The sequence below is a fragment of the Petaurus breviceps genome, unplaced genomic scaffold, assembly GCF_028583685.1.
Source record: "Petaurus breviceps papuanus isolate PSGF00001 unplaced genomic scaffold, PetGlider_PUasm1.0 90702, whole genome shotgun sequence".
Taxonomy (NCBI): domain Eukaryota; kingdom Metazoa; phylum Chordata; class Mammalia; order Diprotodontia; family Petauridae; genus Petaurus; species Petaurus breviceps.
This window is the reverse complement of record NW_027187317.1, coordinates 2365660-2391725: the sequence shown is the minus strand read 5'-3', so window position 1 is coordinate 2391725 and position 26066 is coordinate 2365660. Positions and strand designations below refer to the sequence as shown.

The 26066-nt window shown below is 34.8% G+C and overlaps 1 protein-coding gene across 1 annotated transcript in view; it reads right to left on the bottom strand.

Moving 5' to 3' along the window:
* Positions 1–26066, bottom strand: part of RAB3GAP2 (RAB3 GTPase activating non-catalytic protein subunit 2) — a 130205-nt gene that overhangs the window by 60562 nt on the left and 43577 nt on the right. The window contains exons 4-13 of the mRNA XM_069066007.1: positions 19986–20067; positions 18219–18266; positions 18063–18138; positions 17421–17522; positions 14681–14780; positions 13259–13357; positions 10521–10669; positions 4786–4865; positions 4592–4681; positions 1475–1614 (exon numbers count right to left, since the gene is read on the bottom strand). Of these exons, the coding sequence (XP_068922108.1) occupies positions 1475–1614; positions 4592–4681; positions 4786–4865; positions 10521–10669; positions 13259–13357; positions 14681–14780; positions 17421–17522; positions 18063–18138; positions 18219–18266; positions 19986–20067 (966 nt within the window). The remainder of the gene's footprint in view (positions 1–1474; positions 1615–4591; positions 4682–4785; positions 4866–10520; positions 10670–13258; positions 13358–14680; positions 14781–17420; positions 17523–18062; positions 18139–18218; positions 18267–19985; positions 20068–26066) is intronic.

The following is a 26066-nucleotide window of genomic DNA, read 5'->3' as shown; positions in this document are numbered from 1 at the left end:
TTTCACAGCTGAATCACTCTTCTATCCATTCACACTATTACAACTTAACTCAAACTCTCATCAACCATTGCCCAGGACTCTTGCAATAATATCCTAATTGGTTTCCCTGCCAAAAATCTCTTTCCTTTCCCATCTGTCCTCCACATAGTTGTCAAAATGATACTTCTAGGGCACATGTTTGAAATTATCATTTTACTGCTCAAGAAGTTCCAACTGTTACTCTGGGATCAAATACAAATTCCTTTATTTAGCACTAAAAGTTCTGTATAACAGTGCTCCAACCTATCTTTCCAACCTTATTATACATTACTTCCCTACATATACATTTCAGTCTAAGCAAATGGATCTTCCTCCTATTTCTAATTTATGTCATTTCATTTGAATCTATATGCTTTTTGTATGGGTTATCCCCTACACTTGATATGGACTTCCTCCTCATTTCTCTCTCTTAGAATCAATGATTTCCTTCATAGCCCAACTGAAATGGTCCTTCATATATGAGGTCGTTCCCAATCACCCCAATTGTCAATGTCTCTCCCAAGAAATCAGAGTGGATTTCACACACTTATATAAGTATATGTTGTTCTTCTCAAGAGAATGTAAACATCTTGATAGGTCTGAGTATTTCATTTTTTCTTCCATGCCTGACATATAATAAATATGTCCTTAATATAGCACTTAATAAAAGTTGTCTGACTAAACAAATGAAAAATGCGAAGTCAGAAACTTATAGTTTGTTATTTCAACAAGTGCACAAATATGTTCAAAAATAACTTAGTAAAACTTTGACAGATCTATAATGAGTTATTAGGGATATTCAAACTATCCCTAACCCTTTGTAATGGGCATTATTTACAAGTAGTCTTTTAATGCCAAAGTCAGAGACAAACTTCTTTGCTAGATTTTAAAAGTATTTTATTTTCAGGAATAGGTTAACTATAATTGGCTTAAAAAAAAAAAAGACTGTCTAGCATACGATCAACTGAAAGAATCAGGTACGTTAATATTTTGATATAATTAGTATGAAAATTCCCTCCACTGATACAAATCAGGCACTCTTTTGAAACAGTCTTAGAGTGCTGCCAAGGGGCACTAAAAGGTTAAATTATTTGTCCATGCTCATACAGTTAGTATATGCAAGAAATGGGACTTTAACGCAGGTTCTTTTGACTCCAATGCTCCTCCTATATTGTGTATGTTTATATATGATTAAGTCACAATCCTCATTGGTGAAGGGAATTTATGAAATGATGTCATAGATACACTGACTATTCATGTATTATGGAAAACAGATCCAATAATATTTCAGTTCTACAGTGGTTACCATATTTATCTTTCAAAATAAAATAAAAATTGAAATACAACAAACTATTTTCAAATTCATTACAAAATGTTTTAGTTAGCTGGAAGAAAGGGAAAATATCTATTCAAACAGGGAAAAGAAAGAAGCCCCTAGATTTATCCAAGATAGTACCTTTCCACATGCGAATTGCAAGTCCCCTTGCCACATCTAATAAAATAACTCTGCCAAAATCGTCAGTTACTGCTGCTAGTGTGTTACATGGAGAGAGACATATACTTTCACCATGGCGCCTTGAATCAGGAAGCCCAAATCTGATATTAAAAAGAAAACACAAAAACATATCACAATCTTGTGACATAGGAAAAATCATTAGACATATAAACAAAAGAGTGTATTCGTTTCAACTTTTAAAAAATGAAACTTGCCTCAGATTAATATTCATTTTTGTGGGCTGATCAAACATGAATATTCTCTAATGAAGAGTTTGGGGCTATAATTTGGCCATCTGGAATAAGAGAATGAGTCCTTCTGGGTAGCTAAATTTTCAAAATAACTGATAATTTACCTCTTTAAACATCAAAACTATTTATTTAAATCTGAATTAAAATCTTTCTAAAATGTAGTCTCACTTCCCTGCCTTCTATAAAGCTGAGTGATGACAATTCGTCCTTCTTTTCATGATTTAAAATCAAGATTAAAATTACTTCACAAAAAGCTTTCTAAAATGTAGTCTCACTTCCTTGCCTTCTATAAAGCTGAGTGATGACAATCCATCCTTCTTTTCATGATTTAGACTCAAGATTAAAATTACTTCATGCTCATATGCTATCACGGCCAATTTGAGGTAAGAACACCACATGGCAGTAGAATGCTATGCTTTTTACATTCATGTGTCTCCTACTTTTTCTGTTTCCTTCCTTACTTTCATGCTGTTAGCTGTCCTTTCCTTTAGTTGCCAGTATGCCTACCTGTAATGGATAGTTTCCTCCCTTTAAATTTGCTAAAGATCTAGAAAGCAGATAGTTATTCTTGTCAGATTTATATATCACTTAAGAATAAATAATCTCTAAGTAAGGAACTGAGAGGTGTCCTAAGAGTAAAGTGTGTAAGTGTTGATGCATAAACTTTGTTACATCTGTTTTGTTTTCTCAGAAGTCTGGCTATGCCTTCTGCCTTATTTGTTTTTTCCTCATTCTCCTCTAAACCCCTCAAATGTATTTCTTACCTAAGGTTCTGTCCTTGCCTTCCCTTTTTTCTCTCCACACTTTCTCCCTTAGTAATTTCATCGACTACTATGGCTTTAATTATCATTCCTATGCAAATGACTTCCAATCTCTCTCTTCATCTCCAACCTCTCTCCACAAGCCCAGTTCTCTATTTTCAATTGCTCAATGGATACTTCTTTCTTAAAGTTCTAACACACCAGTATGTCTCTTACTAAATTATTATCTAACCCACCTTTAGTCTTTATGTCTCTTAAAGGCCCCACCATTTGCCTAGTCTCCTAGACATATAATCTTAAAGTAATCTAACTCTTCTCTTTCCATCACAATATACTTCCAATCATTTGCAAAAACCTGTCTTTTCTTTCTCCACAACTTCTTTAGCATCCCTCCCTTTTCTCTACCCCCTTGTTCATCCCATGTTCCAACTGCCCTTGTTCATGTCCTTGAATATTCTTAGACTATTATAATTAGTCACTTAAATACATCTCCCTATTTACATGCTAGACTTTCTCCAATCTAGCCTTCACATCACTGGCTATCTAATTTTCCTGAGGTGTTCCTCTGGTCATGTCACCCTTCTACACAAAATCCATTAGTGGTTCCTTGTTGCCTACTGAATAAAGTATGAATTCTTAATCCCAGAATACAAGACTCTCGTGACCTAGTTCCAATATACTTCCCTAATTTCATCTCTTATTCAAACTAGACTGGCCATCATCTTTTGTTCTTGTTTTTCCATCTCAGATCTCTACGCATTTGTTCACACAGCCCTCCATGCCTAAAATGGATCTGCCCTATTCTCCTGACAATGTCCACCTGCAAAATCCCTCTCTTCCTTCAAGACCCAACTCTGGTGCCATCTCATCCATGAAGCCCTTCCCTTCACCATCCTTTCCCCCCTAGGTGAAAATGATCCTCAGACTGTTCACAGCACTTTGCCTGAATCTCTCAAGCTCTACACTTCTTCCATTATAACCTAGTTATTTGTGATCACTGCCCTCTTCCCCATTAAACTATAAATAGGGTCTATGTTATATCTATATTTAGAATCACCATCATCATCATCATCATTTCACATATCTCTAAATTCCTCTAATGCTTTAGAGTTTACAAAGTTCTTTCATAAAACAGTCCTGTGAAACAAGCAGGATAAATAGGAGCCACATTTTATAGATGAGGAAACTGAAGCTCAAAGAAGAAGTTAATAGTCCCTAGAGTAGCACCTTTCACATTTCAGGAAATTAATAAATATTTCATTAATTTTTTTTTTATCTTTCCTGGTTCTCAAAGTTGATGCACTAAATAAACTTTAAGTAATAGTCCTTAAGAAGGCTATACTAAAGAGAAAGAAATCTAATTTAAATGGTATTTTCTTTCCTGACTCTACCTTATCTTACTCAATAATAAATAAGCATAAAATAAAAATAGATGCATAAATACACAGACTATTCTGTAATACTACTAATGTATTCCAGGCCAACACAAGCTGACTCTCTGATACATGCTCACATATCTTTATCATTGGCTTTGATTCTATTATTAACATTTAGACAAATGAATTAAATCTTGTCCAAAGCTGCTATCTGTATTATTGTTGTTTCAGATCTTTATTTCACCAATGTGGAGGCCTCCTAGTGAGAAAAGTCTTTCCACCAATGTAAATTAACAACTTTAAACAGTACCTTACAGTTTTGAGAGTTTCTGGGCCATTAAAGAGTTAAAGTGGCTTGCCCATGGTCACACAATTTGTGCATGGTCATACAGTATGAATCAGAGACAAGGCTAGAACTCAGGTCTTCCTAACTCCAAGGCCATGGTGCTTCTCTTAGTGACACACTACTATAACTTTTAAAGAAAGGATTCAATGGTTTTTACTGAACTCATTTTACATAGCAAAGAGAGAAAAAAGTAAATATTTCAATTGGTATCCTAATAGCTCTAAAGAATGAGCAGACTGATGGACAACCAATGATAAATGAACTGGGAATCTGCAAAAATTACAAAATTCAACAGTCAAATTGAACTTATAAAAACATTTTTTAAAACTACATATCAGACTTGCCTTACAGCTAATGGTGTCGCTGGTTCAACTTTTGGTTTCTGCTTTTGAATAGCTTCTTCTTCATGCTTACTCTTCCAGCCAAGCCAGCCACTGGAAACAAAATGAATTAAGAATAATACTAATGATTCTAAAACACTGAAATTCAGTCATAAAACAAAACTAAGTGCATATGAAGTTATTTAGAATCCCATTACCTGGCAGCATTAAATAAAGCAGAAGTCAGTTTACTTGCAACTGCTAAAGCAACATGAGACATCAATGGCTGTGAACTTCCCTGAGGAAAGAACAAAAGAACACAAATTTTGAAAACCTAAGAAAAATAAGAAAAAGACAACCATCTTTACATAAAAAATCTGGCATCACACAAAAATGTCTTTTAAAATAATATATAGTCAAAGAGTTTTGGAAGAATGGTCAAGTCTACTCTAACAAAAATGCATAACTCAACTCAAGATACCGTTATAGTTTTACTTTTAAGAGGGAACCTAACTTCCAATGTAAAATTTACTTTTTAAGAGCACAATTATGAGGAAAAGTTCACTCTTTCTTTTTTTTCCCTTCCAAATTTAGGGGTTCCCCCCCTTTTAAAAAGTGCTATTCGATCTAACCATCTATACTCAACTAGATTTCATAATATCTACATATGAAAAGTTTGGGGAATTTTGAGACTGTTATTTACATGAGAAATTAAAAGTGATACCAAATCTGACCTCTCAGCCAAAATTTTAACAACCTTAAAAAAGAAGTACTGTTCAGAAGTTGCAGGAGTCAGAATTTGCTCTTCTGAAAGTTTACTCTCTCTCCTTGCAAATGTTCCTTCTCTCAAATTCTTTGTTGGTTATCATGAACAATTATGAAGTTTATTGTCTGTTTTATCAAGGAAAGTAGTAAAATTCAGATATAACTCCCAATGCAATGAAAAGTACAAATGACATAAGGACATGCAAGTAAGCTATCAGAAATCTGAGGACATCAAAAAACAGAAGAGTTTTAGCAACTAAGATTTGGAGGAAAAGGCACTGAGACCTTAGTATCAGTACCATTATTAAATAATTTTCAAAGATCAGTTTTTTTAAAATACAGTAGCTTCTTTTAACACTGCTGTTCAAACCTGGCTTCTGTCAAACACACTTCGGTGTGTGATTCTGGGGAAATCAAGACACCAATCCCTCCCTTGGTGCCACAGGCAATTCTCTAAATTGCAGGGAAATAGTAAGTTTCTTCACTGAAAATTCCCTCTACCAATGAAATTACATTTCTAGTATTTTTTTTAAAGAAATTATATTTTAAGGGGGTGGAGTCAAGATGGTGGGGTAGAAACAGGACTTCCACTGGGCTACCGCTCCTACCTCCTCCATTTCATGTAAAAGGTGATTCTGAACAAACTTCAGAGCTACAGAACACACAAAATGACACAGAGAAGCTAACCTCCTGCTGAGGACAACTTGGCAGGCGGCAGGAAGCGGCCAGCCCAAGGTTTTAGCCTCAGGGTACCCTGACCAGCTGCCGCCTGAAGGGATTTCAGATCACCAGCAGCTGTGGCGGTTTGCAGAATTATCAACACACAGAAGCTAAGGACAAAGTAAGAGGTCAGTGCAGTGTGGACTTTAGGATCCATAAGTTTGTGAGTATGGTCCACCCTTTATGCCCTGCAGGGAGAAGCCGCTGAGGCGCTGCCACCACCACGTGGTACCTTCAGCTCCTGGCTTGCAGACTGTAGGGGGATCAAGCGACCAGTCTGAGGGGTAATTGCTCTTGCTTTAACCTGCTTGGATCTGGATTGCAGTCTAGGGTGGAGGTCCTGGGGTGTGTGACCAGCTTGCCAGAGCGTGTGGAGGCTTCAGAGAGGGCACCCAACTAATAACTTCGGCAGCTGAGAAAACCCCAGCTATTGGGACAAAGCTCCCCTGTCTGGTAGCAGAGTCCTACTGTGGCAAAAAGCTCAAAAGCCAAGTAATTGAGCGGCAACATGAGCAGGCAAAGGAAGCAAAGCAAGCAGGGCAGTCCAACATTACACTTCTATTTTGGGGACAAAAAAGGATCAAAGCATGGAACAGGAGGAAGACAACAAAGTCAGAACTCCTGCACCAAAAGCTTCCAAGAAAAATATAAGCTGGTTACAGGCCACAGAGGACCTTAAGAAGGATTTTGAAAACCAAATAAGAGAAGTGGAGGAAAAATCGGAAACAGTAATGAGAACAATGCAAGAAAATTATGAAATGAGAGTCAACAACCTGACTGAAGAAAATAACACCTTAAAAATAAACTAACTCAAATGGCAAAAGAGGCTCAAAAAGGCAATGAGAAAAATGCCTTAAAAAGCCAAATTTGCCAGATGGAAAAAGAATCCCAAAAGCTCAATGAAGAGAATCATTCCTTCAGAATTAGATTGGAGCAAATGGAAACTAGTGACTTTATGAAAAATCAAAATACTATTAAACAGATCCAAACAAGTGAAAAAAATAGAAGGCAATGTGAAATATCTCATTGTGAAAACCACTGACCTGGAAAATAGATTCAGGAGAGATAATTTTTAAATTATTAGACTACCTGAAAGCCATGATCACAAAAAGAACCTAGAAATCATCCTTCAAGAAATTCTCAAGGAAAATTTCCCTGATGTTTTAGAACCAGAGGGCAAAACAGAAGTTGTAAAAACCCACCGATCACCTCCTGAAAAAGATCCCAAAAAGAAAACTCCTAGGAATATTATAGCCAGGTTCTAGAATTCCCAGGTCAAGGAAAAAATATTACAAGCAGCCAGGAAGAAAAAATTTGAATATTGTGGAAACACAATCAGGATAACACAGGATCTGGCAGCTTCTACACTGAGGGATCAAAGTGCATGGAATATGATATTCCAGAGGTCAAAGGAGCTGGGATTAAAATCATGAATCACCTACCCAGAAAAACTGAGTACCATGTTTCAGGGGAAAATATGGTCATTGAGTGGAATAGAGGACTTTCAAGAATTCTTGATGAAAAAAACCAGAGTTGAATAGAAAATCTGACATTCAGATACAAGAAGCAAGAGAAGCATGAGAAGGTAAGCAGGGAAAAGAAATCATAAGGAACTTATCGAAGTTGAATTATTTACATTCCTACATGGAAAAACGATAATTGTAACTTATGAAACTTTTCTCACTATGACAATTTTTGAAGGGAATAGAAATGTGTATGTATGTGTGTGTGTATACACACACACACACACACATATATACACATATGTCTATATAGGAGGACATATGGGCATATGAATACATATGTGAGTGTATGTATATGTGTACAGGTATACATAGATAGAGGGCACAGGACCAATTTTATAGGAAAGGATGATACTTAAAAGGTGAAATTAATAGGTGAGAGAGGAATATAATGAGAGGAGATGGGGAGAGACAAAATGGGGTAAACTATTTCATATAGAAGAGGCAAGGGAAAATGATTACAATGGAGGGGAAGAACAGGAAGGCAAAAGGCAACAGGTCAACCTTATTCTCATTGAATTTGGCTTAGGGAGGTAAAATGACATACACATTAAATAGGGTATCTCACCATACAGGAGAGTAGGGGGGAAGGGGACAAGAGGGGGATGATGGAAGGGAGGGCAGGCTGGACGGGGAGAGGGAAGTTGGGAGTACCCACTTTTGAAAAGGGACAGGATCAAAGCAGAGAATAGAACAATTGGGAAGTAGGATAGGAGGGAGGGAAATATAGTCAGTCTTTTACAATATATCCACTATGGAAATGTTTTGCATAGCTACACATATACAACCTATATTGAACTGCTTATCTTCCCAGTAAGGGTGGATGACAAAGGAAGAAGGGAATGAATCTGGAATTCAAAGTTTTAAAATCAAATGTTTAAAATATATATATGTTATTATTATTATTATTAATATTATGTTACATATAACTGGGAAATAAGATATACAGGCACTGGTACACAGAGATCCACTGTGCCCTACTGGAAAGTCGGAGGGGGTATGGGCAAAGATATGGGAGAGAGCAGATTGGAGGACGGGATATCCAGTGGGATTGCTATTTTGGGGTGGTGGGTAGGGAAAAAACAGGGAGAAAATTTGTAACACAAAATTTTGAAGAAATAAATGATGTAAATCAAAAGTTAATAAAGTATTTAATAAAAAAAAAGAAATGATGTTTAGAGCTGAAGATATATTCTGAACTAATCACCTGTTTTAAATACATGACGTTTATGAAAATAGTCAGAAGCAGAAGATATATCATGTTAGTCTGACTAGACCACTTAAAATATAAACTATATCTCTAAAATAACATCATAATAAAAGAAAATTATAATTATACAAAATTACCAATATAACACACACTGACCGAGAAATCTGACATTTTCTAAAAACTAAAATAACCTTTCCCCCCTCAAAAATGTAAAGCATCACTGAAAGGAATACACAAAAAATAGGCAAGAGGAAAATAGCAAACAAACATGGAAAGCTGAGTCACAGTCACACAAATATATCACTTTATTTTTGCCTCCTCTCTTACTCCACTCCCTAGGCATCCCTTGCTCAAACCGCAAAACTGAGAAAATCTACTATTCTGTGTCATCCACCAGTCCTTCCCATGATACTGAACCCCTCAGAGCCCCTGAAGCTTCAAACAGCAGTCACTATCATCATCTCTCAACAAGTGAGAAATAAAGCTTGAGCTATGGCATAAAGTACTAACTTCTAAAAAGAAAACTCTCCCCAAGATCCCTTCCTACCTACCATATCTACTAGTTTACTATAATCTCCAAGACATAAGGGAGCAAAGGAGATATGAATGAGCTTTATAGTGAAATTTCTGTATCCAAAGGGACTCAGAGCAGGAATGAATGCAGTTTCTCTGAATGTATAAGTAGGAGGGATCTGAATTTTTTACTTTGAAGGTTGTTCATACAGAGGTATATGATAATATTAGATTCCAAAGCACTTTTTAAGGCCAAAGGAAATTTTTTCAGTAGCTGTTTTTGTCTGGAAGACTTCCAAATTTAAGCTATATCTAATCTACTAAAAGCACCATTACATAGACTACACTCAGGTATGTCAGATTTGGGGGAAAGTGTGGCCTATATTCATACTAATTTAGAATACTGAAATCCTAAAAGGAGTATTTCAAGTGTATATAGTACAGAATGTAAGACCAGAAACTATTCATTAGCAATAAGAAATAATTCATATTTAATTTTAGGTCCATAAGAAATTTTCTTCTTATTTTCAAACTAAATAAAAAGTTTATGTAGTTTTGTGAGTTTAAGAGAAAAATGTACACAAGATTTCCTATTGATGACCATGCTTTGATTTTCATTAGTCAATCTTAATATAACAATCAAGATCATTTTTGTAGCTAAAAAATATATTTAAAAACACATGTAAGGCGACTAGGTTGCACAGTGAATAGAGCATCGACCCTGGAGTCAGGAGGACCTGAGTTAAAATCTGGCCTCAGACACTTAACACAAAAACTAGATGTGTGACCTTGGGCAAGTCACTTAACCCCAATTGCCCTCCAAAAAGCAAAAAAATAAAATGAAAACACATGTAGCCCCCCCACGTAATATCAAGCATGTCGATAAGACAAAAAAGAATATCTCAAAATCAAAACCTGTCTGATAATGTCAAATAGTCAATTTGCTGTGAAACAATTTCTTAAGTTTAAGTTAAATTTTCCATCAAGCGAATTACATAAAATAATTAAATTCTTCTGTTGTAAAATAAATATTAACCTTTCAAGGTACATTGCTAAAAATAATTTTGAAACTTTTTTTAAAAATAGGGAACTAGAAAGTTTGAAGTAAATTTCTAAAAACAGAATAAGTCACAGGGATTTCAATGCACATAAAAATAGGAAAGAAAAGAGGTTAAAAAGTCAAAATGTTTACCTTAATCATTACCATTTATGGAATACAAACCTCCAAAGCATAGAAGAAACCAGTAAATGGATTTGACCCAACAGTAATGTACTGAGACATTGCAGGTGGACTATTTTTTATTGCTGCATTAAATCCACCTATATTGGAAGCAGTTTTCATTTGATCAAATGGTGATAGTGTCATGATTCCTATGACAAAATAATAATATTAAAATTGCTGAAGTGATGTTATTTCAGACTGCTAAGTTTTTAGTTAAGATTTATTTTTAAATATAGTAAAAGGCAATGCAATGAGTTGTGGAAGGATCACTAAATATGAGGTCAAAGGATGTTGGTTTGAATCCTGGTTCTACTACTTACTAGCTGTGTGACCAAAATGGGAAAATCACAACCCCTCTGTTGTAAAACGAGTAGCCTGAACTAGAGTATGTCTAAGGTCTGCTCTTGATCCTATGATATCTGTAATTAGTTTTACTTTAAAATACAAAGATTTTTTAAATCCCTAAAGAGTTTTGTTTCTATTCATTTCACAATTTCATTACCAAAAAAAAGAATCCAATAAAACAGTCTAAAAATATTGAAAGGATTACGATACATTAACATTAGTAAACCATTTTTCTTGATTCTAAGAAGTATATCAAAAATGGTACATGTAAACAAAAGGCTACAACAAGCTATCTGTAAACCAGGGATCTTCAAATTTTTTTAAATCAATAAGTGACTTTTTGTTTCCAAAGTATTAAATGTACCAGTGGAAGCTATAGGTGCTCACCATCCCACACTGAAAAAAGGAGAAAAGGAAGCACTGCTCTTGCTTGTGTTTGTCCCCCTCAAGACAAAGTGAGTAAGGTGATGGCCAACAGCCTACTGATCTACTAGGCAGGTCACAACCTGCTGGTTGGAGGACCTTTGGTTTAGTAAATTGAGGGCCTATAGGGTAATCTTCAAACTGCTGAGCCTGCTAAAGGTTGGCCAATTTCAACAACTAAGCATGCCTATCTCAAGCTTGTAAAACTAATTTTATTTTTAGATCTACAAATGTACTCATTACTTAGCGTTTTTTTCATAAACTTGATGTATATCTACTAAGTGCTGGTGTATATAAAGGTTATGAATACCACCTGGATTATGACATATAAATGTTCCTTTATAGCTTTGAATAGTTCCAAAAACACAGTATTAGTGTATATGCCGAATGTAAAATAAGAAACTTGCCAATTGTAAGCCTCAAAACAAAAACCCTAACCTCATACTGAAGAAGTCTCATACTCAAGAAGTTCAAGTGCTTAGGCAAATGTAAAGTGAAGCACTATTGAATTAGCAAGTATAAACTGAATAACTATGAAATTTTACAGTTTTTAATAGTTAACATAGCAACATAATAGTTAACAGATAAGTTTATCTTGTGAATGTATATATGTATATTGTGTAAATAATCACTAATACCACATACCTTTGAGACTATAGTCTAGAGACTAACAGGTTCTACTTCCAGTCTTAAGATTCCCAAGAATGAAAGGGTAAGGGATAAGGCTGTGAAGATCTTGGATATGTGGGGTAAATGAGAGTGGAGAGTCAAGGACGACACTAAGGTTGTGAGCCTGGGTGACGGGTCCCTTTAACAATAATAGGAAAATTTGGAAGAAGGCATATTACTTTTTCCCCAGCTTCTCTCCTGCTGAATACTCAAACCTAGTTGAACAAATACTCTTCTGAAGGAGTAATTCAAATGGAATTGATTCTTTCTTGGAGGGAGAGGGAGAGAATGAGGAGATAAAGGGAAGGAACAGAGAAAGGAATAATAAAATCTTATAAACAGTTAAAAGGTTCTAACAAAAAGATATTATTAAAATTGGAAATTGAGATTAAATTTGAAATTTCTTACTGCTTTAATTCACTATTACTAATGCTTTGCATCACTTCCTAATCTGTTTTTAATGACAGGAATTTAGTTTGAAGGTTATATTTCTGAGGGACTAAACTATCCAAAGGCTGAAATATTTCTGTGGAAAAATAAGGTCATGGGGCGGCCAGGTAGCACAGCAAGTAAGAGCACCGGCTCCAGTGTTGAGAAGACCTGGAGATCGAATCTCCGGCTCAGACACTTAGCACCCACCCAGAAACACCTGGCCGTGTAACCTTGAGCAAGTTACTTAACCCCAATTGCTTAGGGGCGGCCAGGTGGCTCAGCGAGTAAGAGCATTGGCTCCAGTGTCGGGATGACCTGGATCAAATCTGGGCTCAGATACTCAGCACCACACCCAGAAATAACTGGCCGTGTAACCTTGAGCAAGTTACTTAACCCCAATTGCTTTTAAAAAAAAAAAAGTCAAGACTCAGCTTACCTCCTACCTTCCACAGAAGGCCTTAACACTGTTCTTCCACCTGCTAAAGCCTTCCCTTCTGAGATTATCTTCTACCTGCTCTCTCTATATCTTTTATATTAAGTTACATGTTGTCTTCCCCATTAGAATTTAAGCTCCTTGAGAGCAGGCACTGTTTCATTAAGTTTGATTAATAAGTTTCATTTATAAACCTTTGGTGTCCCTAACATTTAGCACAGTGCCTACTGAATAGTAAGTACTTAATAAATGTATGTTGATTCTCTGAGCCCCAACTTCCTCATCTGTAAAGTGGTAGTATTTTTATTACCTGCTTGACTATTGTACCCCTTAAAGTACCATATAATGTGAGCTAGTATCATAGTAATAATGACATGAGAACTCCTAAACAAATACTACTAAAGTAATTTTTAAAAATTCAAATACTAATGCTTACCAATACTTGCATGATCAATTATGGTGTCAATATCCTGTAGACCCCATTTCTTATAAGCTAAAGGTGGTGGCTGTATGTTTTCATTACCCGATGCTGCAGCTGTATAGAATTAAGAATTACAGACATTAGGAGGTTGTTTTTATTTCCTTCCCAAATTTTTAAAATTCAACTAAAAATTTTTACCATGAAAAACTAAAATGAAGCCAGTCAATGTGTTTTTTAAAATTGTCAACTATAATAAGGAAGCAAAAATACAATTGTTAATTGGTTTATTAGCTTCAATGAAGAATATATAGAATGTTAAAAAAACAGAATTCAAGTAGTAATAGCAGGTCACAATGGAATTTAATGCATTCAGGAAAGTGTTATATATAGAGCAGAAACTCAAACACAGTTAACTATTGTCAGTCTATTAGGTATAGATGTTAACAGCAATGCTAGAATAAGTGAATGGCAACAGAAACTCTATCATGAATAATTCCATCTAAATAAGGAACAGCAGTAGGCAAAGAAAGAGTTAACATTCGATGTTTTAGGTTGCCATCTAAGATTATGGAGCTCCCAGTTCACTTCCTTCTACCCCCTCCACTGCTAGCACCTCCCCTCTAAGATTATCTCCCATCTATTCTGACTATATCTTGCATGTACACAGTTATTTACAGTTTTGCCTCACACAACTCCTGGCACATAGTAAGAATTTACTAAATGTTTGCTGACTGACTGTATCAGTTGAACACTAGGTCCGACATTAGAACACAGCTAAATTTTCATTCAGTTCCCTCTATAAAGCTAAGAGGATTACCTTAGTAAAAGAAAAATAAAACCCAACTTAAAAATCACAGTGAATAAAAGTGAAGAAAATAGATTTATTTTCCCATATCATTAGCTGAACATGACTCACAATACAGATAAATAACTGGACTTATCTCAGTGCAATTAATAAGAGGCAATGAGCAACTGTGCTTCTTTCCCATCAGAAAAGAGTATAGCTTCACAAAATAAACACATTGAACATATACAAATCTTGATATTTCAAGTAGCAAGAAGTATCTATCAATGTCAGCTAAAAACATGATAGTACATTTTCTAGAAGTTCGCTTATATAGATTCCAACTAAAATCAAATACTTTGACTTTCTTGCTAAAAAAAAAAAGTGATGCTCTAAATTCATGTATTAATAATAATAAGATTTATTATAAAAGATAATTAAAGTCAAGGGAGAGAAGTGTGTTAATTTTGCATGTTGAAATACTATAATCTCCTGAAATTCAGGGTCCAGAAAAGAAAAAGCAACAACAGCTACTAAAATATTTCCCAAAGCAGAAATCTTTGAAATCCTTCTCATTATACTAAAAATAAGTGTGATAAAATTAAAACTATTAACACTGACAGGAGTTAAGCAGTTTCTTATCAGAATTTTACCTTTTGCTACCTGATTTCGACAAGCACGAAGGGACTGAAAAAGGCTGAAACCATCAATAGTCACAATTGCAGCTGGATACAAGATACTCAACTCTTCATTCTTTTCAATGAACAAGGAAAAAAAAATCAATTTTCAACACTGCCACATCAGATCTATTTGTATTGTATCTAAATGTCTTGAATAATCCAGGAAAACAAAAACCATGGTTGAACAGTTCTTGGGTTCAAAACAAAAAAAATACCAGAAAGAAAGACAATACAAATGGAAAATTTTCCTGAAGATTTTTGGCCAATGCTTTAACATTCTAGACAAATATGAACTTTTGTATTTATGTTGAATCATGGCCTTAGACTAGCCAGTTTTTTTAATCTCTGTTTACATTTATTTTAATTAAAATGTGGAGAACTGAAGGAAGTCCAGATAAAAGAACCAAAATGTTAGAAGAGTTGAAATTGTTTAATACAGAGAAGTTAAATATTATACCAGTTACAGTTACATATGTAAAGGGTAATTGAGGGTTAACTTCTGCCCATTTTTTCCAACCCATGGTCCATAATCATTTCTTCATTTCCTTAACATACATTTACTCCCATATCTATCTGACTCACATCATTATCACTAATGAAATTATTCTTTCAAAATGATGAAAAATAATTCCTTATCAGCAAGTACAATGGGTTTTTCATCTTCATTCTCCCTAAGCCTAAATTTCCTGGCCTAAAGTGATACTGGACTAGATAGCTTCTAAGGTCCTTTCTAAATCTAAATTTATGATTCTAATATTATCTTTGTCTAATCTAGCACATTTCTGCATATTTTGCACTACATTTTCCTACTTTCCACAAACACCTGTCTCCAATCTGATTGTCTTCCTACTTGTATCTCCATTTGTTACCTTCTTGGCTCTTCTTCCTCAATGGCTGGTGTTCCTTTATTTTCAGTACTCAACCCTCTGCTTTTCTATCTTTATTTTTTAATCTCTTAAGGAGTTCGTCCATTCTTGTGACTTCTACTATTGAACCCTAAACTTCCAAATCTTTATTTTGCCTTCTCACTTGAACTCCAATCTTCAAATGACTTTCAAATGTTGCCATAAACTTCAAATTCAATAACCTAAAACAGAACTATTTTCTTTCCCTAAACCCACTCCTTGCAAACTTTTCTGTCAACAAAACCAATACTTCACTTACTAAATGCAGGTGTTCACCAAGTTCTATTAATTCTTTCTTTAAAATGTCTCTTTCTAGGGGCGGCTAGGTGGTGCAGTGAATAGAGCACCAGCCCTGGAGTCAGGGCCTGAGTTCAAATCCAGCCTCAGACGCGTAACACAAAACTAGCCATGTGACCTTGGGCAAGTCACTTAACCCCAATTTCCCTACCTTTCCCCCTCCAAAAATATTCTCTCTTGCTGCAACCACAGAATGTAAGACATGCAGAACAGACCTCAGAGCTCATCTAACATCCCAATTTTACAAATGACAAAGTTTGCCCAAGGTTACTCAAACAGCTAGTGGCAAGGCAGCATTCCCCAACCATCAGTGCTACCACAAGTCCAGTTTCTCATCAACTATCTCTGGTTCCTGTTCCTTGTCAATTTACTCTACACATAACTGTTAAATTCACCTGATCTTTCCATTACATGAATTTCATCATGTTACTCTTCTTTTTGGAATCTTTAAAATGATCCCTACTGACTCCTGTATCACACCTAAACTTCTCTACTTGACTCTCTAGGTCACCCACAATAACCTGTTATACACACACACATATGTATACATAAATTTGTGGGGGTCTAACACACACACACACACACACACACACACTTTACCCTAACAGTGATTAAATAATGTTACCATCTAATAAGACAAGATTTAGAATATATATCTCTGGAGAGCCCTACAAATTGAATAGTAAACAACCTATATTTGATTAGATGATGACCTTCAGACAGAGAACTGAACTTGACATAATGAAGTGTTTCCTATGTTCTACAACTCTGGAAATATGGTACAAAAATGTTTATTTTGTGCATTCCATCTTCCAAAAACATTACAAATATCAGTTATAAATAATAATTTGTATCTTAATAGATGGCTCAACAATCACTTTATAAATGTATAATATGGTATTAATGACAATATTATTGGAAATTTCTTTCCTTTTTCTAAGGATAATTTTACTTGACAACTACTGCCACAAAAAAAAAGAGGGAGGAAAAAATGTAAAGGTGTATATCATAATTACGTTCTATATTTAAAACTACTTTTTCCCTTGGGAAATTAAAAAAAATATTAAATATTGAAAACAGTAAAAAGTTGAGGACTCCTAAAAAATTACACTCTAAAATAGAAGAAAATATATAATATAGCATTAAACAAAGAGAAGCAAGCCTGAAATTTCCAGCATTTAATTGTGAAAATATTATAGTTCTAGTTTGAATTAGCTTTGCCAACTGTTGGAAACTTCTAAATTTTGTCTCTGCAAAAGAATAAGGAATTGTTCCAGACTGTTTTTGTCTGGTTTTGATTATTTTTATTTGGGCTTTTTTTTGCTTTTTTGCCTTTTGGAGGGCAACTGGGGTTAAGTAACTTGCTCAAGGTTACACAGCTAGTTTTTTTTTGGTGTGGGTGTTAAGTGTCTGAGGCTGGAACCGAACTTGGGTCCCCCTGACTCCTGGGCCGGCGCTTTACTCACTGTGTCACCAAGCCGCCCCTCATTGTTTTTTTTTAATCTGCTAACCTGCTCTGTAACTCCAGGATGCCTTGGGATTTCATAAGTCCTGCATTTTAGCTGTAGTACAGGGTCTTCGTTCAAAAGTTGTGCAAGTAACAATACACCGTTCTAGAAGGAAATCATAGTGGATATAAATATTTAATTTCATTCTTAAAATAATCCAAGTTTACAGATAAAGAGCACCTCATTTCCCTACAAAATTTCATGACCCTAGTTCCTCCTCCCTCCCCCTGCTTCTCTCATTGAATTAGAGTAGAGGTCCCCAAACTTATTTGTCCTACTGCTCCCTTTTCTTTAAAAACATTATTCAGAGCCCCCTGGAAAGCTTATAAACTAGGAAAGAAGTCTCAGATTAAGTGTACAATTGCACCCAAGGTTACTTCCTCTCCCCATGGATTGCTGTGTAGTAACGCCCACTTTGGGAACCACTGAATTAGAACTACTATGCAGAAATTCTTAATCTTTGGCCTCTATTCTACCTCCATCACCTTTTAATGCCCATTTGTCCCAATGGCTACCTAGACTCTCTATGCCTTCTGGTCAAATGGTTAGGGTACTTACTAATTAACATTAAAAAAAATATTTAAGATAATTAACTTGGTAGGTTCTCTAGGTGAGTCAAAGTAATGTTGTAAACAAATAACTCACCTCAGTATAGAATCGAACATAACCAGAAGTAAAGCCCACCACAATGCAGGTCCAGTCTGGGCGCCCAGTGGAACTTCTGTTGCAACCAAAATGCCACAAACGTTAAATATACTATAAACTAAGATAGAGAAAAAGGTATTTTTTGCTTGTTCTTACCTCTTTTGACTCGCCAATGGAATACACAAGGCACTACTTACACATTCCCTAAAAACAAAATTACATTTTGTGAAAAATCAAAATCTAGTTTGTTCTTTCAAGTAAACAATTCATAACAGTAGTAGTAATAGTAGTGATGGTAGCTAGCTAGCATTTATACAGCACAATAAGGCTTGCAAATTGCCTTACATAATTTGATAAAGAGTTAAAAAGAGGGACGGTGATGGAAAGATCAGTCATATATACAGTCCCAAGTAGTATTAATTATGAATCACATAAAATAGTGACATTCAAATTCATACTATTCAAAGATATAATTACGTGAACAGAATATGGCAATTATTTCAAGTCCAATGGAAATTTAAATAATGCAACCACTTCATGAGATCCATTATTTGTACTAACTGGGAGCTGGCCACACATATACACATACATACACACACACGCACACACAAAATTGATTCACTACCTTGTTTTTTCTGTATCTAGTTCAATCCCACAGATATTACTAATTTGTAGAAAAACAAGAAATTCCCCAACCCTACTTCTAAAACCCACTAGGTTTTCCTAGTATCCTAGAATGATAAAGGAAGCATACTAATTCCCAAAGGTAACTTCCCTCATTTTCCAAAAAGCTGAGACTCTGTCAGGTAGTACATGGTGATAAACCATCAAATTCCAAAGGGCATCTACTCACTTATACTCCTTCACCCAACCCCAGTCTAACTGCTTCAATAAAACCATACTCGTTACTAACTCACATAGACATCAACTTTCTTGCCCACCATTAGCACAAAAGGAAAAAATTCAAAACTCACTGAAACAACATAATCTGCTTTTGAGATAAATTAGATGTCTTTATTCAAAGTATCTGATTTGAAAATAAATTTGTATTTCTTGTGATAACTGAAATAAAAGGCTCCAGAATTACCTTATTAATTCCCAAGAGGAAGGTTTGAGGCCTGGTAAAATTAATTAATATCAAGTTTCTTAGCCTCCTATGCTACTAGTCACATACTCTAATATAGTGAATAGAGCACTGGGTCTGAAGTTAGGAATTATTGAGTTCAAATCTGATGAGACACTTAATTGCTTTTTGATTCTGAGCAAGTCAATTCATTGCTTGCTTCATTTTCTCAACTGTAAAATGGGGATAGTAACACTTACCTCAGGGTTGTTCTGAGGATCAGATGAGTTAAAATTTGTAAAGTACTTAGTACAGTGTCTAACACATAGTAGACATTTAAGAAATGCCTGATTTCTCCCTTCTTTCCTTCCTTTCTTCCTCTCTCCTTCCCTCCCTTCCATGCCAGAGATCAGTTACGAATTTCTCACTTTTTAGGAGAAATCAATTTAGTATAGTAAGTAACCTCTACAACTCCGAAGCACTTAGAATTTTAGAAATAAATGACACTATATTTTTCTTCAGGTATTACCCTATATCTAACCTCTAGGGTATTAATAATTTCTCAAATTCTTGAATGACTATTAGATTGTAAAAGGGATTTTGCATAATTCCTTCAAAACTTGAGTCTATTCCAAAAGAGATCAAATTTTCTTCTTTATCACAAGTAATTTTCTAATGAGGCAATATTAATAAGTAACAAATGTTCCAAGAAAGTTATACTTTGATATCAGTTTCAAGGAATTTCTAAAGTTGTATTAATGGGTACTTTTTGACCTTTATTACATTTTTTGTAAATCAAACCAACAGTTTCACATCTATAACATATTTCTTTATATAAGAGATTGTTATTTGGTACCTACCCTTCTTCAACATTTAGAGAACCACTCCAACCAACAGCATATTGCATTTCTTCCTTTCCTTTGTCACTATATTTCCATTTTGCTGAAAAATTAAGATATCACAATCTACATAAGAACTCACAAAACCTCAAGCATGTTAAAATATTTTAAAATCTGCTTGCTCTTCAAAATATTTTTACAAATAATGCATTTGTGATTTGGACTTTCTTTTTTGGATGTATTTTCTAATCTACTGCCTTGTATTTACTAAAATGTCAGAAATGTCTCCAGCATGTAAATAATAAACTAGTACTACTTTTTATTTTAAATACTAAGAGTATTGTGGCAGGTTTTGGTTTTATTTTTTGGGGGGGAGTATTTTTCCTGATAATAGATTGCAATATTTAGTTGTTCTTCAGTACCATCTCTTTCTATATGCTTGCTCAATCAACAAATATTTACTCAACATTTGTGCCAGAGGTCCTAGTGGGAATATAAAAAAATAAGAAGTATAATTCCTATCTTGAAAGACTTAAACTATAGCTCAGAATATTAAAAGGCACATAGATTACATGCCAAATTCCTGGAAAACAGGTAACTTTTAGAAAAGTTCAGAAGAAGATGAGGTCATCATGTGCTACAGCAGTCAGGGTTTCATGAAGAAAGTGTGAGTAAATGTACAAAGGCAGATTTTGGCATCCTAGAAAGGAAAATGAATAATGGTCTAGGGCATGGCCTGGGCATCTAGTTTAAGTTTTAAGATTATCAGATTAAGAAAGAATTAGTAAAGATTAGAAAGCTGGTATCAAGAGTAGTCAAAGATGAAAAGATAAAATTCAAAGCAGATAGAGATAAGGGGTCAAGAGTTTCTGGTTGATGTAACAAAAATTAATCAGGTGTTTACAGTAAGTCACCATGCCAGATACTAGGGTTATAAACAAGAAAGGAAAAAAATCCTGATTTGAAGAAATTTAATGTAGTACCACCTAACTGCTCAGGACTCTGCCCTAGATCCTCTAATTTTCTTTCTCTACACTTGGTGAACTCATCAGCTTTCATGGTATTACAAATATCTGTATATCCAGTCCTGGATTTCTCTTGAGCTGCAGTTCCACTGCCTAGTGGACATTTCAAATTGGATGTCTCATAGAAACCTTAAACTCACTATGTCCAAAACAGAAATCATTATCTTCACCTCACTCCCAACCCCATTCTCTTTTCTGAAATTCCATAATTCTATTCTGTGAATCAACTATCCTTCCAGGCATCCATGTTCATAACCTTAATGTCATCCTCAACTTCTCACTTTTACTCAACCCCACATATCTAATAAATTGCAGATTTTGTCATTCTTACCTTCACAACCTCTTGCTCATCTGTTTACCTCTCTCTACTCACACAGCCACCAATTTATTAGCTTAGGCCCTCATTTTCTCTTAGCAGAACTTTTTTAAATAATCTCCTAATTGGTATCCCCACCTCTAACCTTTTCCCTCTCCAATGCATCCCCCATATAGCGACTCAAGTGATTTTCCTAAAGTACATGACTGACTATGTCACTCCCCTTTTCAATAAAGTCCAGCAGCTCCCAATTACCTATATGATAAAACTGCTGTTTGGTATTCAAAGAGTATGGTACACTCAGTATTCACAACCTGGCTCCAATCTGCCTTTCTAGCCTTATTATACATTACTCCCTTTCATGCATTCTATGGTCCTGCCAAAGTAGTCTTCCTAATAGATAGGAGCATCTTCCATTTCTATATCTTTGCATTAGCTATGAATAATAATTATTATTAATAATGACAATAGATATCATTTACGTAGAGCTAAAGTTTGTAACTCTGTTTACATAAAATTAAAATTTGCAAATACTCTTTATAACTATTATCTTATCTGATTCTCACACATACCCTCTGAGGTAGAAAACTGAGAATAACAGAGTAAGCCCAGTGTCACAAAGTTAGTGCTGGAAGCCAAATTTAAACTCAGGTCTTTCAGATTCCAAGTCAAGCATCCTATCTACTGTGCCATTCTTCTTACCATCACCTATATATATATATTGCCTCTCATAATAGAATATAAGCTCCTTGAAGGCAGGAAATATTTTATTTTTGTCTTTGTATCTTCAGCACCTAGCACAATGCCTGGCAAAGTAAGTGCATAATAAATATTGATTGATTTAAGATAGGGTAGAAAAGACAAAAACTAATAATTATAACAAAAATCAGAAAATGCTAAATATGCAGGAGGGTTACAAAGTGCTACCAAAGATCCAATGAGGGAAAGATCACTACCAGCCTGCTTGCTGGGGAGAGAAGAAAAATCCAAGAAAACTTCATGAAGGAAATTGACATCTGAAATCAGTTTTTAAGGATGGGAATTATTTTAGCAGATGGAAAAATGGGATTGTATTCCAGATGTGATGAAATATATGAGCAAAGGCTTAGAAATAAAAGAGAATTCAAGGAAGTGCCCAGAGCTATTCACAAGATTATTCAATGATGTGCAGATTGACAGCATGGGGAAAACTAGAGATAGGGAGACAAATTAGGAGTAGTAAGTAAAGACGTAATGAAGGCTTTAGTTTTGGAGGTTTTTTTGGTCTATGTTTTCTTTCACAACATGACTATTATGGATAGGTTTTGCATGACTCCCAATGTATAACCTATATTGAATTGCTTGCCTTCTCAATGAAAGGAGGCAGGGAGGGAGAAAGGGAGAGAATTTGGAACTCAAAGTTTTAAAAACAAACATCAAAAACTGTTTTCACATTTAACTGGGGAAAAACAAAATACCAAAAAAAAAAAAAAAAGAAGTAAGGAAAGCCTAAACTAGACTTATTAAGTAAAAAGTAGGAGGGAGATGTAAAAGATTTTGCAGAAGTTACTTATTGAATGTGGAAGAGGGAAGAAATGAAAATGACTATAACTTTTGGCTCTCAATTTTTCCTGAATAGGAAAATGGGATCAGTGATGGAACTTTGTAATTTAGAAAAAGGGACACATTCTGGAGGTGAAGATGCACTGTTTTAGACATGGTAAATTTGATATCTCAGCAGCACATATAAGTACACGTATCTAAGTAGCAGTTAAAATTCTGGGGCTGGAGTTTAAGGAAAGGTTGAAATTGAAGACAGAAATATGGAAGCTAGAAACTTTACTTCAAGTAATAACTGAAGTCAGGGGAATAAAATAAGATCACCAAGAGAATGCTGAAATAGACCCTTGTGGAACATCTTTGTTTAGAGGGTTGAAAGAAGCAAAGCCAGTAAAATATCAGTCCAGAGAAAAAGAGATTCATGAAGCAAAGTGTCATGAAAGACAAAGGAAAAAAAGTCAAATGCCCAGAAAAATCCCCCAGATTTAGTGATAAGGACCTTGGAGACAATGGTTTTCATAGAATGACAGGTATGGAAACCACATGTGTCAAAAGCTACACAGTCCACATATATCAGAGAGAATGTATGTAACATATTCAGTAGCACTTGTAATATTTTTAAAAAATAAAAATAAATTCAGTTGAATTCTCAATTTAGCAATGGTATAAGGCAAATACTGGTTTATAAAAACTCAATTCTAATCTTTACCCTAAATATATGCTCTACTATTAAGATACACCTAATTAGCTCCTCTTTCCTAATAATTCAATTCAACAAGAATTCATAAAGCACCTACTATGTGCTGGGTACTGGGTAGATGCTAGGTTTACTAACATAAAAGCAAAGCTTATGCCCTCAAAGGGCTTATGTCCTACTAGAAAGATAAAGCATATATAACCTTTTTTTAGTGTTTTTTTTTTTATTTTTCCCCCAATTAAATATAAAACCAATTTTTAGCATTCATTTTTAAAACTCGAGTTCCAAATTCTCTCCCTTCCTCCTTCTTCAACCCCCTCATTGAGAAGGCAAACAATTTGACATAGGTTGTTATACGTGTGCAATCAAAACATATAGAAACTTAAAGAAATACAAAATATATCCAAAGTAAATATAACTACAATTAGGCTCATCCTTTGATTTTAAGGATTTCTAATTTGGTATTTAATTTAGGATTTTTCATTTTTTTTTTCTATTTTTTAAATTGCATGCCCAATTTATTGATCTGTTCTTTCTCTATTTTATTGATGAAAGTGTTTAGAGATATAAATATTCCCTTAAGTACTTCTTTGAGCGAGTAGAGCACCAGCCTGGAGTCAGGAGGACCTGAGTTCAAATCCAGCCTCAGACAACACTTACTAGCCATGTGACCTTGGGCAAGTCACTTAACCCCAACTGCCCTGCCTGCCCCCCTTCAAAAAAGCAAAAAAAAAAAAAAAAGTACTGCTTTAGCCAAATTTCACAAATTTTGGAATGCTGTCTTGTCATTCTCTTTAAAGAAATAACTATTTCTATGATTTGTTCTTTGAACCACTCATTCTTTAGGATTATTTAGTGTCTGATTAATTTTTATTTTGTGTTTATTATCCTTTACTGAATGTTTTTACAGCATTATGGTCTGAAAAGGATGCATTTAATATTTCTGCTTTCTTGCATTTGTTTGTGAGGCTTTTATTACCTAATACAGAGGTTCCCAAAGTTATTTGGTCTACTGCTCCCTTTGCAAAAAAAAGAAAAGAAAAATACTCAGTGTTCTCCCCTCAATCCCTCAGAAATCTACTTTCTTTAACCTTTTAATGGTTTTTTTAACTTGCGTAATTTCCAAAAAATGTAAAATATTTTTTAAAAACACATCTTAAATGTAATAATTTATTGTAAACTTGTGATTTTGTTCCTGCATTGAAATTCTGATTATGAAATACTGTGTCAAGTAACTATATAGTATCATATTGTAAATAAGTCGTTACATACATATATTCCTGCTGATTCATGCTGAACTTCCCAACAATGCATGACACACTCACTTGCCAATGCTTGCTTGTTAAGGTCTGTCTGCAGACATGACTACTGATCTGATATAACTTGCATTTTGTGTGTCTATTTGGAAAATAATGTAATCACTATGACTTTAACTCTTATGCAACAGATGAAACATGTATTAAAGGGTTTTCAAAATTTTCTTATCTTTCTTCTTTCCTTATGTTTCCACTGCCCCCTTACTTTTATTCAACACCTTCCAATTGCACCTAAGGCTACTACTGCCTCCCTGGATCATTCCAGTTGCCCCCAGGGAGTGGTATCACCCACTCTGGGAACCTTTGCATCAATTTTCGTACAGCTGAGAAAAGGTATACTCCTTTCTATTTCCATTCAGTTTTCTCCAGAGATCAATCATATCTAACTTTTCTAAAATTTTGTTCATCTCCTTAATTTCTTATTTATTTTATGGTTAGATTTATCCAGTTCTGAGAGAGGAAAGCCAAGATCCCCCACTTGTATTGTTTAACTGTTTAATTTCTTCCTGCAATTCATTTAATTTTTCCTTTAAAAATTTGTGTGTGTGTATTTAGTATTGATATTACTTGAATGTCTATGGTTCCTTTTAGTAAAATGTATTTTCTTCTGCTTATCTCTTTTAGTTAGAGCTATTTTTTTGTGTGTGACTGCTACCCTTGCATTTTTTTTTTTTACCTCAGCTGATGCATAATAGATGCTACTCCAGATCTTATTTTTACTTTGTCTCTTTGTTTCAAGTGTGTTTCTTGTAAACTGGATTCTGGTTTCTAATCCATTCTTCTTACACTTCAGTTTTATGGGCAAGTTCATCTCAATCATATTCACAGTTCTGATTACCAATTGCATATTTCCTTACATTCCATTATTCTCATTCATCATTCTCTCACTCTCTTTTTATCCTACCTCAAAAGTCTGTTTTGCTTCTGACCACTGCCTTCTTTTATTTCCCCTCCTTTCTACCAGTACTATCCCCCTTCTCTTAATTCCTTCCTCTTTTACTTCCCTATTAAATAAGTTACATTTCTATATCTGAGGGTGTATGTTATTCCCTCTGGAACCGATTCCAATGAGAGTGAGTTTCAAGTGCTGCCTGCCACTCCCCAGCCCCACCATTTTCACCTTCACTATAAAAGCCTTCCTTGTGAGCCTCTTTTATGTGAAATAATTTCCCCCATTCTTCCTCTGCCTCCCCCTTTCTCCTAATGCAT